We start from the raw sequence: 16114 nt of genomic DNA, 5'->3' as shown, positions 1-16114 counted from the left end.
TGATTAGATGATCAGAGGTAGAAGAGCTCTTGAAGGGCTCAGCATCTCTGCTATACATACAGTGAAGGGAGGCAAGAATTGGGCTGATGTGGGACCAAGTACTACGAGACACAAGAGCATTTTGGACCAACTGAAGAGGGGACAGAGAGGACAGAGTGATTCAAGTGAAGAGTTAGTTGCAGTAATCTAAAAGAGAAAAGATTAAGTCATGTACTCGAAGTTCAAGGTTTTGATTGATAGTATAGAGTTGAATTTAGCAATGTTTCTCAACTGAAACAAAAAGACTGAATGAGCTTGGTAAGAAAATGTTCGAAGTTCAAATGTTGGTCAATGTTGGTTTAAAAGTTTAAAGACCTCTAAAGACATTCTAAAACTGCAGCTGAATCTTATATGAACTTCAGCTGACTGTTTGTTTGTTTTTTTATGTATGTGCGGATGTCAGATATACAATCACAATCTTGACAAACCTTATAGTCATGTTCATTTATTTACAGTGTATGGCAAAAAAACAAACAAAAAAGAAAAATCACAAATCACAAATAACACCCTCTTTTTTGAGAGTAAGACCAATATTGTATCCCACTGCTGGAGTGAGAATCACAGGCTGCAGCAGGTTTCCATGTGCCAGTGAACTCACATACAACAAAAATAAATGCAAAGAATTTCCCAATTCAATGCGTTATTGTGGCGGACAAAGGTCTTCAGGAACATTCATTTGACTTCCACAGGATTTCTACAGCATTAAACCCTAGTGCTTTAATATTATAGTAACTAGGTAAGATGGGTGGGTCGTGAAAATGCACATGAAACATGCAGTTCCTGCCTGGTTGGTCAGCCTCACAGGTAAAAGTAGTCAATCAGAGAAATGAAAATGACTAATTACTCCAGAAATTTTTTCTTATGAAAGTGAGATTGTGTGATATGTGCTCTTACAGAATGATGAATGACAAGAACGTAAAGCACATTATGAGTTAACATTAAAGTCATGAGACACATTTAGGTTTGCAGCAATTTCTTGTCACCAAAGTTTTTACAATTCTCTGGCAGTCCTAAGGTTTATGTGGTTGTCAAGACATTTCACTCTGAACCAAAAATGATGCTAGAAGAAACGTCAAGGTACCTTGTCTAATACTTGCTGAAATATTTCAATCAGGACCAAAGAAGTGGACAAAGCAACTGAAAAAATACCAGATTGTGTTGTCAGGCCTCCTCCTGTCAACATCCGTTTTGTGTAAATAACATAAAGTAAGAGTAGAACCAACCCATTAATCCTATTCTCCAACCTCTTCTAGTCACCATATATATATATATATATATATATATATGTATCTGTATATTAAGAAAGCTGATAACTATAAAAGCAAGGCATAGGTGAATTAATTTAGTTAATTCCATTTACTCTTTTTGCAAGAATGACGTTACATGAAGCTCACTTTGATTTTCTCCTTTGTATAGATCACACCTGACTCAAAAAGGCCAGCAGCAAATATGAAATTAGTGAAGCATGTAAATCGTTTTTACTGAGCCTGTCAGACGTGTTAGGTCTAGGTGTTGAGCATGTATTGTGTTTTTCTCTGTTACTAATATTTTTCCTGTTTAGGCTCAGGATCATCATTTTTTACTTTTCCCATGTTAGATTATGTTATGTTATTGCATCATTTCATATACTCTATACATGTCGCATAAAATCTATTTCTCAGATTATTTTTTCGCTGCTTGATCCAGAGGTTTTAAGCAACCGGGAGCTAAATAAAATGAATACAGTCTTTTCTGTTTATTGTGGGTTTTTACTATGTCACAGTTAAGTAATAAAAATTTGGGCTTGTATAAATTTCTTGTCAAATTATATAATTCATCTTAAATTAGCAGCTCCACCTTATGGGGCTTTCTACATTAAAGTTGCTGAGTCATACCAAATAAGGGTATTTCTACTACAACTGAGTAGTTTCCCTGTCAGCACTCCTGCAACCACAATTTTGGTTTGTTGCTCACATCCGGAGGAAAATCAAATCCTTCCATGTGAGCCTTCAGAGGGAACACACCCACTCTCTCCTGAGCAAATGCACAACACAGCCAAGAAACCATTTCACCATTCATTAAACTGTCTGATAAGCGAATATATGTATCCAGACAAATTGCATAACATCCAGAGCAACAGGTTTTCACAGTTCAATACAGTAGTGTGTGCCACAGATGAACATGAGGCCCAGAAACGTTTTTGATGTTTACATATAACCAGTCTCATTTCAGCCTGGTCAGAGTTCATAGAGATGGAACAAGCTGTCTGTGTAGTTAGACGTGAAGTGAATGCTTATTGTAATGTCTTTCATCAGTAAGGCCTCAGTGAAAAAGAAGATCTCTGTCTGGTTTGCCTTCTTTTTTTGGAGAGTTCTTTTATCTTCATTCCGCATTTGCATGAGAATCTCCTCACCGGTGGTACTTTGGAGTTTCACCCATCCGTAGATTAGGTAGCGTGCATTGTTACCCACAGTGAAGATGTCATATTTTCCCTGTTCATCACTCTCTACAGAGGAAATGACATTTTTTCCATCAGCACACTGAGACATTAACATCTGAATACAACTGTTGGAGGCAATTAAAACAGAAGTGATGCTTACTTTTTAGTTTACAGGTTATGTAGATTTTTGCTGCGTCAGTCGGTCGTGAAGCGTCCTATAGAAAGACAGACTGATTATGAGCAGACATGTATGGATATACAGAGAAGAGCAATTGCTGATCATATTAGCTAAGAAGACTTTCTATCAATGCTACCATGAGTTACTCACCTTGCTGCATGATGGCATGAACATCAAATAATGCAGGATAAGGAACACCACCAGAGCGACAATGACCAATCCCATCACTGTGGCCACAGCAACCATACACCTGAAGCATCCATGGCGGTCCTGAGGTGAGTCTTTGGACGGATGATGAACTTTCAAACTGTCCATCTCCATCCTGAACTTCACCAGTTTCTCCTCTTGTCCTGCTTGCTGTCTCTCCATCATGCAGACTGTGATACTTGCACTGGAAACTGACTATTAATATAGCCTGTCTTCCCACACGAGAGCAGAGAAAGTGGGTATCCCAGTTAGCTCCCGCCCCTTCTGATAAAATTGAAAACAGAAAGACGTGAGGGAATCCCTCTGCACTCACAGTAAAACTGGTTGTAATGATTAACAGAGGAAAAACAATACACTGACCAGCCACAGTAAGACTAGTAGCCTAACAAGTTTTAGTGTTGTGGCTGATTGGTTGTTTATTGGCATGAGAGTTTCAAAAACAATGTTGCCAAAGTGTCAACATATAATTTAGCTGGGTGTATGACAATAACGGAAAAAAGACAAATAATTAAACAACACCAAGATTGATATACATATATTATACCTATATTAATCACCTATAATAATTAAGGCTATATATTTACAGTATATATACATATATATATGTGTGTGTCTTGGCCATTCACTCTCCCTCAGTTTGTGACATCTTGACATACACACATATGTACTATCTCCTTTATTTAGCTCATTGAATTTGGACTTACAGACCTGAATTGGTTAAAATAAATGTTCCTTATTTCACTGACTGATTAGGAAGTGCATGTCGGTCACAGCCTCGAACAGTGACCACGTTTTGTGTTCTTTCAGTTTCCATGATTACACACACACACACACACACACACACACACACACACACACACACTGTATTTCACTAAATAAACTCAATAATGGATCATTTTAATCAATAAAAACTGAACCAATAATATATCTGCAAGAAGCCACAAAGGGGGTTTGAACTCATTAAGGCTAAAAGGGTCAGTGAAATGACCAGGTGTGGAGACTTATGCAGTGAATAAACTTGGGTCACAAACTTGCAGACTGATCAACAACAAATTAAAAAGCTATAGAAAGTTTCATTTCGATGTGTTGCAGTGGAATTTCTAATCTAGCACAGTTTAATCACCCAACTGCTTTGCAGGTTTATAGCTGAGACTGGTGTACACTCTACCTCATGGACCTGGAATAAAAAAATATATGTAGAAAGACGTGAAGTCGTCGTGCTAATAGGTAACTGTAACCTTCCTTCTGAATCTGAGCCACTGACATTGCTTTGTGTGTTTGTGTAGCTATATTTATTAAATGCTTTCTGACTGCTGCTAGCCAAGGATTACAACAGCTGTCTGCCCACTCTACCCCTCACTCATCCACACTTCAGGACATGACTGTGGGCACCAGATCTATGATTAATCATTCATTACTAAACCTGGCATGGCAACACTCCTTGCCACAGACATCTGAAATGTGACTCTGCATGCCTAGTGTACATGCACAGACAAGCACGGTATGATAGTAGACCTATTTTTCTTTCATAGAATATTTTTACTTACTATTAAATCCGTGCAATTGTCAGTGATGAATGAGCACCTGAAGCCACTGCATTGTTATCTCTGGTGTGTGTTATGATTTGCAGTTTTTCATTCCACTCGTAGAGATTGTATATAAAGCCCATCATATACAGCAGTGTTAACTAACATTGTAGCATTGTAGCGTAAGGGAGGCTGCGTAATATGATCAGATTTGGCCAGGACATGAAACACATGCTGCTTTCACATGTCCAAGGGCGTTTCAAAACACTGAAAGCTTGGCTGAAACACAAATATAAAATGAAACACAAAAGTTATTTTGAATAACTTCTCTCACGCTCTCTCTCTCTCATTCTCTGTGTTTCAGTCTCGCCATTTTCCTTCCCATTTAGCAGGAAATTCCTCCACATGAGAAACTGTGTGTGGTTGCATCACTGTTATTGTCCCGCCCTCATTTACAGAGCCGAAGAGCCGCCGTTGCATCACCGTCGTTGTTCTATATCCGTCTTGGCTTCGGCCCCTATACCTGCTGGTAACTTTGTTGACACGTTTCAAACTCGAGTGAGCCAACACACACACACTCTCACACACACACACACACACACACACACACACACACACACACACACACACACACACACACACGCATCATACGAAAACTACTTATCATTCTTGCTGTTTACACACTGCATTCTTATGAATTTCTTATCTTGTTTGTGTGTCTGCTTCTTCAGTTTCATTGTCTTCGGAGGGTGAGATCTTGTTTCTAGTTTCACTCAGTCTAATTGTATAATTCCACGGAAATGGTAGATGTACAGAATTGCGACTGTAGATTCATGTCATGAGACACATTTTACTTGGACATTAAATATAATGAATAAAACCTAAAACTAGTAATGTCACCATTAATTAACATTCTGTTTGGCCATGGAAATCAGGTAGGAGCTTGGCATGCACGTGACTACCATTACAGTGGTGTCTGAGGAAACTTTCTGCAGGTGGCAAACTGTGACTTGATGGGTAGAGACCAATTAGGAAACAAAGCAGACAGGTACAGGTTTTATTTGTGCCTACTGTCTATGAAGTCACACAGGTGTGGCATTATGCAGAATTTTAATCAGAAAACAGAGTAAGACTTGCATCTGCTGCATGAGGTGTGGACACTTAAAACAAAAGTCTAACTATTTAACCAAACGGACATACTGGATTTCTGTTCACATGTACCTTAATATTGAGGGAAGGATATTTTCAATTTGGAACAATGTGGAAATGTGCGGTATTTCCAAGAAAGCACGATATGTGTAAAGTACTTTATCTGTCCATTCATGGTAAATTAAATTGCAGCTTCTTGAATATTTCTTGGGCCTGACTTTCTTTGGAACCAATGTAACTATTTCAATCAAAAAACAGCCATAAGTTTACGTGTTGTGCATGATCATAGTTTATCTGCTGGAAACTGCACAGGGATTTCAACCAGGTAGATGCCATCATGATTCGTAGGCCATTTGTTATAGGGAAGAAGTTACAAAGAAATTGCAGCACTTCCGCCCATTCATTTTCAAATTTCACAAAGAATTTCATTACGTTACTGAGTCATGACTCACACCTACTGAAACCAGCCGGCTATCAAGAATCCTAAGGATGTAGAGCAAGCATGTTTAAGTAGTCTTAAACAAAAGGCTTCCAGCCCGCCATTTAGAGACTGGACTCTATACTGTGAGACGTCAAACAATTAATTTTAAATAAAAGTAAGATTAGTAGAATCCACTACTAAAAGTCCACAGCCAACCACAATCAACAGCAAGCATCCATGATTCAGATATCAAATCCAATGTGAAGTCCCACCCATGGTAACTGTGCACTTTTAGCTAATGGATACAATTAGAGATCAATCTATTGTTTTGCAAGCTATCTGTAGGGAAACATGTTATAGTTGAAAGTTTTGTTAACCTGAAACCAACAAGGAGTTATTAGTCAACCCTACAGGGATTTACCCTGAGCCCTCACCAAAGGTCCCATTTCAACTACACAGTCAACAAGTTTCATTATCCTCATAACATAATCTGCCAGGAGCCTTCATATAAAGTTTTAAAACAAACGGTATCACTGCACAGTTCTCCTCATTTAAATGGTTCCACCTACAAGGTTTTAATGCAGTTCCAACCCAATAATGTGTCTTGGTCCACTTCCATGTGCTTCTGGCTGTGAAAAAACGTCTTTGACAATCTTACGGGGAATATATCCGTACCAAAAATGTATGTTGTTTATGTGGTAATGTGGTAGACATTTCACACAGAATGAAAATTGTCAACCTATTGGTGATGTACGATAATCAATCAAAATCTTTTGCTATTGCTTTTCTGTTCATTGTTGGTTTAAACTTGCAAAGCTTAAGTCATCAAAATTTGCACAACAGTTGACATATTATACCAGTCTGATGCATTGAGGGGAGAAATATGCCAAACAAAACAAACCACAAGTAATCAGACAGGCTGTTAGTTTGGACAACACACTGTGTCTGGGAACTTGGTCTTTCTGTAACAACTCTATCCATCCATTATCCATGACACTTATCCTAATAGTGTCACAGGGGGACTGGAGCTAATCCCAGCTGACATTTAGGGGAGGGCTGGGTACTCCCTGGACAAGTCGTCACTCTATCACAGGGCTAACATACAGACACAACCATTAACACTCACATCCACACCTACGGGCAATTTAGTGTGACCAATTAACCTAACCTGAATGTCTTTGGATAGTGGGAGGAAGTCAGAGTAGCCGGCGAGAACCCACAAAGACACGGGGAGATCATGCAAACTCCACACAGAAACTGTGCAGTGCTAACCACTGCACCACCCGTGTTATTAGTCACAACTTTAAATTTTACGCAAGCAAGACAGTATTGCTCAGTAAGCACCATTGAGCACCATTTAACTTTAACTTTCACTGTATGCTGTCCTTTGCACTTCCTGCGGTTACAAACTGTCTGCAAGCATATATGGGTATAGGTCATGCAAGCAGAGCAGTATCACTGGAAAGGTTCAGAGTTCAGTAACTGCAAGGATATCTGATTATAAATCAAGCCTCATAAAAGTGGCCTCTGATGCAAAGTCATAGGGTGAGGTAGAGCATATTATCCATGTATGATTCCACAAAATATAAACACTGTCAAATATAATAATTTGTTAGTGGTTTAAGCTCATTCTCTGATTTCAAACGGACAGATCAGAGGGACAAAAGCACAACTGTAATTAGTTGTAATCAGGAGTGTAATTAGAAATAATAGTCACCATATGGCAGTGGCGTGCAGTAACTTTTACAGATAGTCAAGCAGACTTAAACAGACCTTTTTATAACAGTAGCAGTAGCAAGTCTCTCCTCAACTCAGGGCTGCCTGTCTTTCCTGTGCTGAAAGTCTCCCTGCTGCATCTTGCTGTCCTCTGCCTGGACATCCTCACCTTTTACTTTCCTGTAGTATTAGGGTTATTCTTATGAACCAACACTAAACATATCAAATGTACAGTATAGAGGGAAAATATCTAAAAATCACTTCTATGAAAAACATTTACCATTAACTGACAATGACACACTCCAGTGACAATTCGGAATCCTGCATTTTCCAGCCTCGGTGTAACATTTAACCGTTACCATTTCCCATGCACAAGTCACAGAAGGTAGATTTGCGGAAACTGAAGGAAACAGTGGTCACACAAACATTAATCCTCATCGTAAAATAGGGTTACCTTTTCCATACTTGTAACACACTCCCTAGCTCTACACCACAGTACAAGAACAATGCTGTGTCTTCATTTCCATGTCTTCTACATGGATGGTAACCTGGAGAAGATGCTGGCTTTATCCTGTAGACATATAGATTTACCCTCAGTTGTTTAGCCCAATATCATGTGTGTATTTGTATATTTAAGACCCTTTACACAGGGTTAGCAAGTCTTTTCAACCAACTCCTGGAGCTAACGTTAGCTTAAGTAAGTGGTTTTTCATTTGTAATGTTAGTTAGTTAATGTTACAGACAAACTCTGCCAGCAGCAGTTGCCTCTGCCATGTTTTGCATTATTATTGGTTTTTCCATTTGTTGCTTTTTGTGAAGCACAATGAAACTTGATGTTGCAAACAAATAAAGATACTATAATTATTGTGTATTGTCATTTTTAGGATGCACAAGACTTAGTTTACTGTGTTTATGTATGTCATGCACAATGTCACATTCATATGTAATGCATGCATGTTCCCTCGTATCTTACAGGCTACACATTTTGAGTTCTGTGCTTTGTCAACAATTTTAGGAGAAGAAGGAGCTAAGTGACTTTGAGAATATCAGGTATGTTTCTTTTCTTCAGCTGAGTGGTTTATTTTGAAAATTATATATGTAACATGTATAATATATATATATATATATATATGTATATGTATGTATGTATAATATATATATTACACACACACACACACACAAACACATATTATGTAATCAAGGTTAAGCAAACACATCACGGGTGAGATTTAGTCACATGTAATCATTAAAGATTTGATTTTATGACCCAGCCTGCTGATTTTTTTTTTAAGCATTTTATTTGTGATTCCTGATTATATTTAATGATAGCAGAATAGGGTGTGGCTGCTTTTACTTGAAACCAAAACCCACAACTATGTTTTCTCTGCAGTTATGGGGTGAAAAAAGTATGCAGCGCACAACGTAATCCTTTACAAATACCAAGTCCTCGCAAATACCTCTCTGATTTTAGTTCTTATTGACTGAATAATTTTGTGAGCGTATTAATAATATTTACAGTATTTATTGTTTTTATTCCAATAATGTTATAATGAACAATGAGAAAATGTCTGTGAGCCCCTACGTGGGTGTTAAAAGAAGCTGTTTCATAGATTACTATTCACATGCTATGGCCAAAAATAAATCTATAAATGTAGGCAAGTTTTACTGTTCAAGTTTAATCTTGCACCGGGTGTTCAACCCTTGTTCCTGATACTGAAATAGCAGACAAACTGCCTGAGGAATTTTTAACGTCTTGGAAAGCCCGTGTAGGTACAGCAGGCTTTATTTCAGCAGGAAATAGTGGGTTAACAACCTGTTGTTCTAGTTTTAGAAATGACAAAACACACAGACACAAAGACAGAATACATTTTTCCCATTAATTGGGGATAAGTCTGAATTGAGCTTGTAAGCTTTCCAAGGCTGGTAGTGTACAGACCGATCCTTCAGTACAGCAGTGCCATGTCAGGTATATGTGTGACGTGCCTTTCCTCAGGTCACTTTCACTTTTGGTTGAACTACGCCTACCATGTCAGGTAAAGATGATGAAACTGCTGACTCTTACAGCAACCAGAGAGCGAGAGAGAGCGAGGGAGAGAGAGAGGGAGAGAGTGCAACAGAACTGTGAAAACAAAGAAGGGACTTGTTGCAAAATGGAAACAGTTTTTATTAAAGTTTCATCCCAACAGGTGATAAGTGCCAAAGTTTACAGGAGGTAGCCACATTGTACATTTCCTGGACTAATTATACATTGTCATATCAGCTTGTTTTTTTTTTCACATATACAGTACTACAGTAGCTCTTTTGTCAGAAAGTTTCAGTCCATTTTGCACCCATTTAAACCATCACTGATGTTTAAAGATCCATTCATTGAATAATTAAAAAGCTCAAATGCTAAGTTCTTCCTTTTAAAAACATGATTTCTGTGTAAATTATTTATAAAATATTGTATTTATGATATAGTAGAAATCAAAACCAACCAGTTCAATCACTAACAACACTGAATATGACATTGCTTGTAGTTCAATACAAAACAATACAATGTGCCTCACAGCATACTTCCAAAGTATTATTCCATCATTATTGCAACATGGCTTTTCAATGAATCAGTGTATCATAGCTTAACTGATGTATGAAGTATGAAGTATGTACAAAGAACCTCAGCTTCAGATCAGCACTTGGTTTTTATAGCTAAAGCCATACTTACACACACACACAAACATGTGACATATTAAAACATTACAAAGTGATGTGAGCAGTGTGTGCGCAGATACAATCAAAAGAGTTAAAATTTCCACTTCATCTGTCTCCTCTCTGGTCTTCACAATGAGCTGTCTGTGTGTCAGTGTGGCTGCAGCATCAAACTTGTCTGCCATGTGTTTAACTCTCTAGAAACACCAGTTCAAGAAACATGAGATAATGTCCAGTGGCATGTTAGTCATAGAAAACAAAGCTATTGTCACCGTCATTGCTGGGGTAAACGGCAATAGTCTGGTAATCCATGTGAGTTAAACACAGTTTGAGCTGTTTGGGAGCCGCGCAGCACAGAGGAAGTTTATGAGACTCAGATTGGAGCTTCACGGGAGGATAACTGCACCAAAAACAAATACATTCATTTGGTACTACACAGCTTGGCACTGTTAAAGTGAAATAAATAACTAAGGATTATAGTATATTATCTATCTACACAGGTGACAAATTAAATGAAAAAACAGAAGATGCACCCATCCAAAGGGCATGAGGGGTCACTGAATGGTTTGGTGAGTATGAAAATTATTCAAATCATAAGCTATGACCTTCACAGTCACCACAACCCTACCTAGTTGAACACCTATGGAAAAAACTTTATGGTGTTTTTCCTTCAATTTGTCACCTGGCTGTAGCTTTATATTATAATTTAGAAGGCACCTGAGGCTTTAACACCCCTTCACGAGGGTGTAGGTACATTAGTTGGGATAGCATCCAGTTCAGTCCTCACTCAACTTTGACAAACTATACATTTTGCGAATGCATAAAACTTCACGATTTAAAACAATTTTAGATCCCAATATCACTGCAATAACAGTTGGTAGCAGGAGTGCACACATAACAGAAAAGATTGATAAAGGAAAAGAAAAAGTACCTTTCTAAATGTGGTTCAGAACCACTCAACTTTAAAAAAGCTCCCCTTTAAAAGGTCAAGTACAATAAGTGTAATCAAAAGTAGAGCTGAAATGATCAGCCCATTAATCTATTATGTGATCATCAGAAAATGAAAAAGCCATTTCTCAAGAAAAAACAAAATTTCTCAGTATTTTCTGATGATTTTATGAACCCAACGCTTAAATGGTAATCAAGAAAATAATCGGCTGATTATTGAAATAATATTTAGTTGCAGCCTAAATCAAAAATTTTAAAGAGTAACCAATGTCTTGTGCACAAAAATGGGGGAGGGTGTCTTGTTAAAGACATCTACAAAATGAGATTGTCAATCACCAACACCAAAATCAATCAAATCATTTTCTTTCACCCAAGAACATGTGCAAGCTGTTGCTCACAGTCAAACTAGAAGATGCACAGCTCCCTTGGTCAAGGTAATAAACAAAATTAAAAAAAAGAGTCTGTCAACACAAGTCATGTCATTGGTGTGAGTTCTGCTTAGTGTATTTGTTCTCACAATGGTGCATGAACACAAGTGCTGAGGTCCCTTCCTCATCCCGGTCAGCTTTGTCTTTTTTCTTCAGGGCACGTTTATTGGCCCTCATCAAAAATCACACTGCCTCCCCAGCAGATATGTCAGGCCCACAGATACCTCCAGAATCTTGAACTCCTCTTTGGCATACAAGTGCAGGCTTGCCTGGTCCTTTGCCTTGAGGTAGGCTATGCTGTTGAGCCCCTCGCAGACCTCTTCTGAAGTTTGCAGGGTGAAGGAGCTGACAGGGGTTTTATCCCTCACCACCTGCAGCTGCAGCATCCCAGTGGTCTTCTCTCCGCCAAGGCTTGTGTAACACAGGTGTATATATAAAACATAGGGTCCAGTGCAGTTGACATAGATCTTGTCCTTCTTCTCGCCAGCCACACTCATCATATTCATGCTTTTAGTGTGCTTAAACTGCAGCGTTGCATTGCCTGAGATGGCTGGAAGGTGAAAGGAGGAATGTGAGACAGAAAGAGTGAAGTGATAGAAAGTGAGAAAAACACTTGTTTAACTTGTTGTGAAACTTTTTTTCAATATGAGTGTTTGGCAAAGAGATAAAGATCAAGTCAGGAAGTAATTTTTTTTTCTTTTTTCGGGGGGTTGGTTGGGGGGGTTACTCACTTGCAATGGCATCAAATTGTATGTGTACATTATCCCCAGATGCCTGTTCAGAGAAAAACACAAACATTAGAGAACTGGTGGCATTCATCTTTCCTGGTTTTAGTCTGTCTTCACTGTCATTATGACTCTGACATTATAAATGCTGGTGTCTTTTGAAAGGTCACACAGCTCTGCTATGTGATCCCTTCATGTTCAACTCTGGGAAGCACAAAGCTTGTTTATTTGATATGGTGGTTAAGTAACAAGGTGTGAAAATAGTTAGGCTGATAGAAACTAGGGAAAGTCTCAGTGGGTGATTAATAACTGTAGTGAGAATAGCACTGCAGCAATAAACGACAGCTTAAATGTAGAACAAATGTTAGTCACTAAAATAAAGATTATACAGTAACTGTGCACATAGGTCTATGTAGATTATCAGTCATTCAGGTCATAGGATATTTGGAGAACCTCTGCACACCCAATCCTGCTGCCCCTGACTTATGATTACTGTCATTTCACTGAAAACCACAAGTAAAAGTAGCTTATATGAGGGCAGTCAGTTACTTTGATATGATCACAGTGAAAGGACCAATGTGGCATCTTGTCAGTATCTGTTTGAATATGAACCTACTGTAATGCAACAATTATCCTGCAGTGATGCTCTCCTAAGAAAGGACAGTCTTTTCTGTACGAGAAAGCTTTCTCACAGGGGAAAGACCTTCATGCTTGAAATTTTGTATCTACATGATTGTAATACAACGGCACAACTGAGTTTTACTGATTAATCATTTGGATGACTAAATTACCTATCTCAGTGAATGTAGAATAAAAAAAATAGCATAAATAAATAAAAAATCAAAATAAAGGACAAGAAAGACAATTTTTAGTACAAAAACAACAGCCCTCATAACTTTCTAGCTTTGTTATCAATTGGTAATTGAGGATTTTAACAAAGGCAAGAGGTGTTCCAATTTCAAAATGCAGGGTGTTCTTTGCTTCTGTAGTCTCATTTTAAAATGTCAATCATACAGTCTGCAGCCTTCTGTCTACTGTGAGTGCATGTATGACCCAGACATTTCCTCAGACAGTATGAATGAAAAAAACACAGCTGCATTGAAGGGGAAGTTTCCATACTATGTATTAAAAAGGAGGAGGGGGGATCAGGTCTTCTAAAGTTCATCTGAGGAAACTCATTGTAATAACAAGTTTTAATTAATTAAAATTGATTTGAAAAATGTTTTAATTGAGATATACTTGTTCAGATTTTGTGTACATTCAATAAATATACCCTGATCCAACAGCAGTGATGTATTTGAGTGTATTTGGTCAACTTTATCAACATTACATAGACCTTTTAAAATCCCCACTTCACTTGTTTGCAAGTTGTATCAAACGGATGTAAGAAATAATACTTGTTTTTCTTAAACTATTCAAATTATACTGTATGTTCATAATAATGAACAGTCTGCATTACTGCCAGTCACCTCTTTCTTGATAGTACATTTAAACTCAAATTCCAGATTACTCACCCGCTCCTGATCCTGAACGCCCCAGTAAACGTAAAGAGTGATGAACAGACAAGCGGCCACCAGCACGTTTTGCACGGCAACGACTACCGCGAGCTTCCTCGCGCGCCACTCCCGGTGGACCACGCGACCTCCCTCAGCATCCATCCTCCTGCGGTCCATCAGTGCACTGAACGCCCTGCAGGAGCTCAGCGAGGCTTTTAACGCGAGTGGGCAAGATGAAAGGAGGGGAGTGACTGGAAAGACGGCGCTCATGATCTACACTTTATTTAGTTTGTGCCTTTGTGTGGGTGGGGGGTGGGGTGGGGGATGGGGGGTGCTACACACACATAAGTTACATACACACAAACCGTGAGACAGAAACAGGAGTGAAACCAGCGCACCGGGACCTGATTGGCTGACTGTTACACTCTCTGTGCTGCTGGTACACAAGCCGAGCAGTGAAACCTTCCCACATCACAATGTACGCTTCAATCACTGTCATGTTCCCATAATATTTATCAGGGGGTGTAGGGAGATATTTGAACCACAGCTTATTTCAAGGAAATCAACGACAAACTGCTCATGTGACCATACATACATATATATATATATATTATATTGCTTCGCTGCAGTCAGACAGGTTAAGCCCAAATAATGAATGAAAGTCTTTTCAGCAGCCAACTGTTGAGCAGGAAACATGTTGGCTACTTTAACCTCTTAATTGTTACAATACCGATGTTCCCCATAATTGCTAAAAGCCCTGACGCCTCACAGACTTAAATGGCATCCCCTCCTAGGTGGGGCAGGTGGTATGGTGTAAAGAGGAACGCCATAGCCGCAGGCTTTTGTGATATATATGACGTTACGTTCAGAGGACGCCAAAACATGTGGCATGGGTTCGGGACTTTTGCTTTTACATTTTTTCGTATTCCCTCCCCTCATTCCTTAGCCTAATAAAAAAAATACTAATATTGGATAAGATCTGATGAAAGCATATTTGGAATTCATCCTCATACCATGACAGGACAAAAACCTACGTAGCTCTGGCTCTGATTTACCAGTCAACTATGTGTTTACGAACTGTGGGTAATTCCCTATAGAAATGCGGATTTAACGGAATGTGTTTATTAAGGGCCCAAAATGGCTGCCATACCGCCCTCAGGGCCTTGGTGAATTTACAGTGGGACCGCCCTCAGCCCTCATGGACTTAACGAAAACATGCCCAGACCTGTTGAATAGTAATAATAATAGACATATTGGGCAACACAGGGTCAATACAAGTCCAAAGAGGGGAAAAGAAACAGTTAGCCTGTGTCTGACCCAAGGATATTTTAATCTGAGAGCTTTAGATATGTAATTTTAGACCAAGCCAGGCTATTTCCTGACCCAGTTTCCAGTATTTATGCTAAGCTAAGAGAGCTATCAATCTTCTCATTGACAAGCAAGCAAATAAGTGTATCTTTGAAAAGGTCAAACTATTAATTTGGACAAGATATTCAAGGTATTAAAACAATACCCCATTTCAGTTTATATTTATCACGCATATTACTATAAGCTAATCGCCATACAGTGAACTGTGGTCTTTGGTGGCCCCTGAGGGTCTGGAGCAGTTGTTTGGTTGGTAATCCTTTCTTGCTGACCTTTTATCTGTGTTTTTCTCCACAATAACGAAACAACGTTTTGTTTGATTTTGTCCATAAGAAGGTAACTCAAGCGAGTCCCATGGGTGACTATTTAAAGGAAAAAACTTGAAAAATGTGTGGGGAAGCATGATGACAATGCCCCCATCCAAAAGGGCATTGGGGGGGTGTGTGTGTGTGTGTTACTGAATGCCCCCATGAATATGATGTGAATCATATGCTATGACTTTCACAGTCACGACATCTCAACCCAATTGAACACCAATGGAAGATCTTGGACTAACTTGTTAGACAGCGTGCTCCATCACCATCATCTAAATATCTTTTGGAAGATGTGTTCAGGTGTTCATCTCTCCAAAGGAGTTCAGAGACTTGTAGAATCAATGCCAAGGAGCACTGAAACTGTTCTGGCAGCACGTGTTGAACGAACACATTAGACACTTCAGTCTGTGCAACAACACATACACACACATATATATATGTGTGTGTATGTGTATATTTAGAAAGAGAGAAAGAAAATGAGAGAGAGAGAGAGAG

At 38.8% G+C, this 16114-nt stretch overlaps 1 protein-coding gene across 1 annotated transcript; it reads right to left on the bottom strand.

The window, feature by feature from the left end:
• Positions 1-9795: 9795 nt before the first annotated feature.
• LOC147819203 (uncharacterized) lies at positions 9796-15736 on the bottom strand. The gene is made up of 3 exons (XM_087173511.1): positions 13959-15736; positions 12451-12493; positions 9796-12269 (listed from the first exon to the last, which is right to left on the bottom strand). The coding sequence occupies exons 1-3, from the start codon at positions 14208-14210 to the stop codon at positions 11896-11898; spliced, it is 669 nt and encodes a 222-aa protein (XP_087029637.1). The 5' UTR covers positions 14211-15736; the 3' UTR covers positions 9796-11895.
• Positions 15737-16114: the final 378 nt, after the last annotated feature.

This window comes from Seriola lalandi, unplaced genomic scaffold (assembly GCF_002814215.2).
Source record: "Seriola lalandi dorsalis isolate HSWRI2012SDOR001 ecotype SW California unplaced genomic scaffold, Sedor1 jcf7180002054244, whole genome shotgun sequence".
NCBI classification, from domain to species: domain Eukaryota; kingdom Metazoa; phylum Chordata; class Actinopteri; order Carangiformes; family Carangidae; genus Seriola; species Seriola lalandi.
The sequence above is the reverse complement of the archived record's forward strand: the minus strand, read 5'-3'. Positions and strand labels throughout refer to the sequence as shown.

Bases quoted from the DNA above. Each gene is read 5' to 3' on its own strand.
- LOC147819203 (XM_087173511.1), bottom strand. From the start codon at position 14,210: ATGAGCGCCGTCTTTCCAGTCACTCCCCTCCTTTCATCTTGCCCACTC. The intron at 12,494-13,958 runs GTGAGTAATCTG...TTCTCTGAACAG, and splicing joins GCGTTCAGGATCAGGAGCGG to GCATCTGGGGATAATGTACA. The intron at 12,270-12,450 runs GTGAGTAACCCC...TTCACCTTCCAG, and splicing joins ACAATTTGATGCCATTGCAA to CCATCTCAGGCAATGCAACG.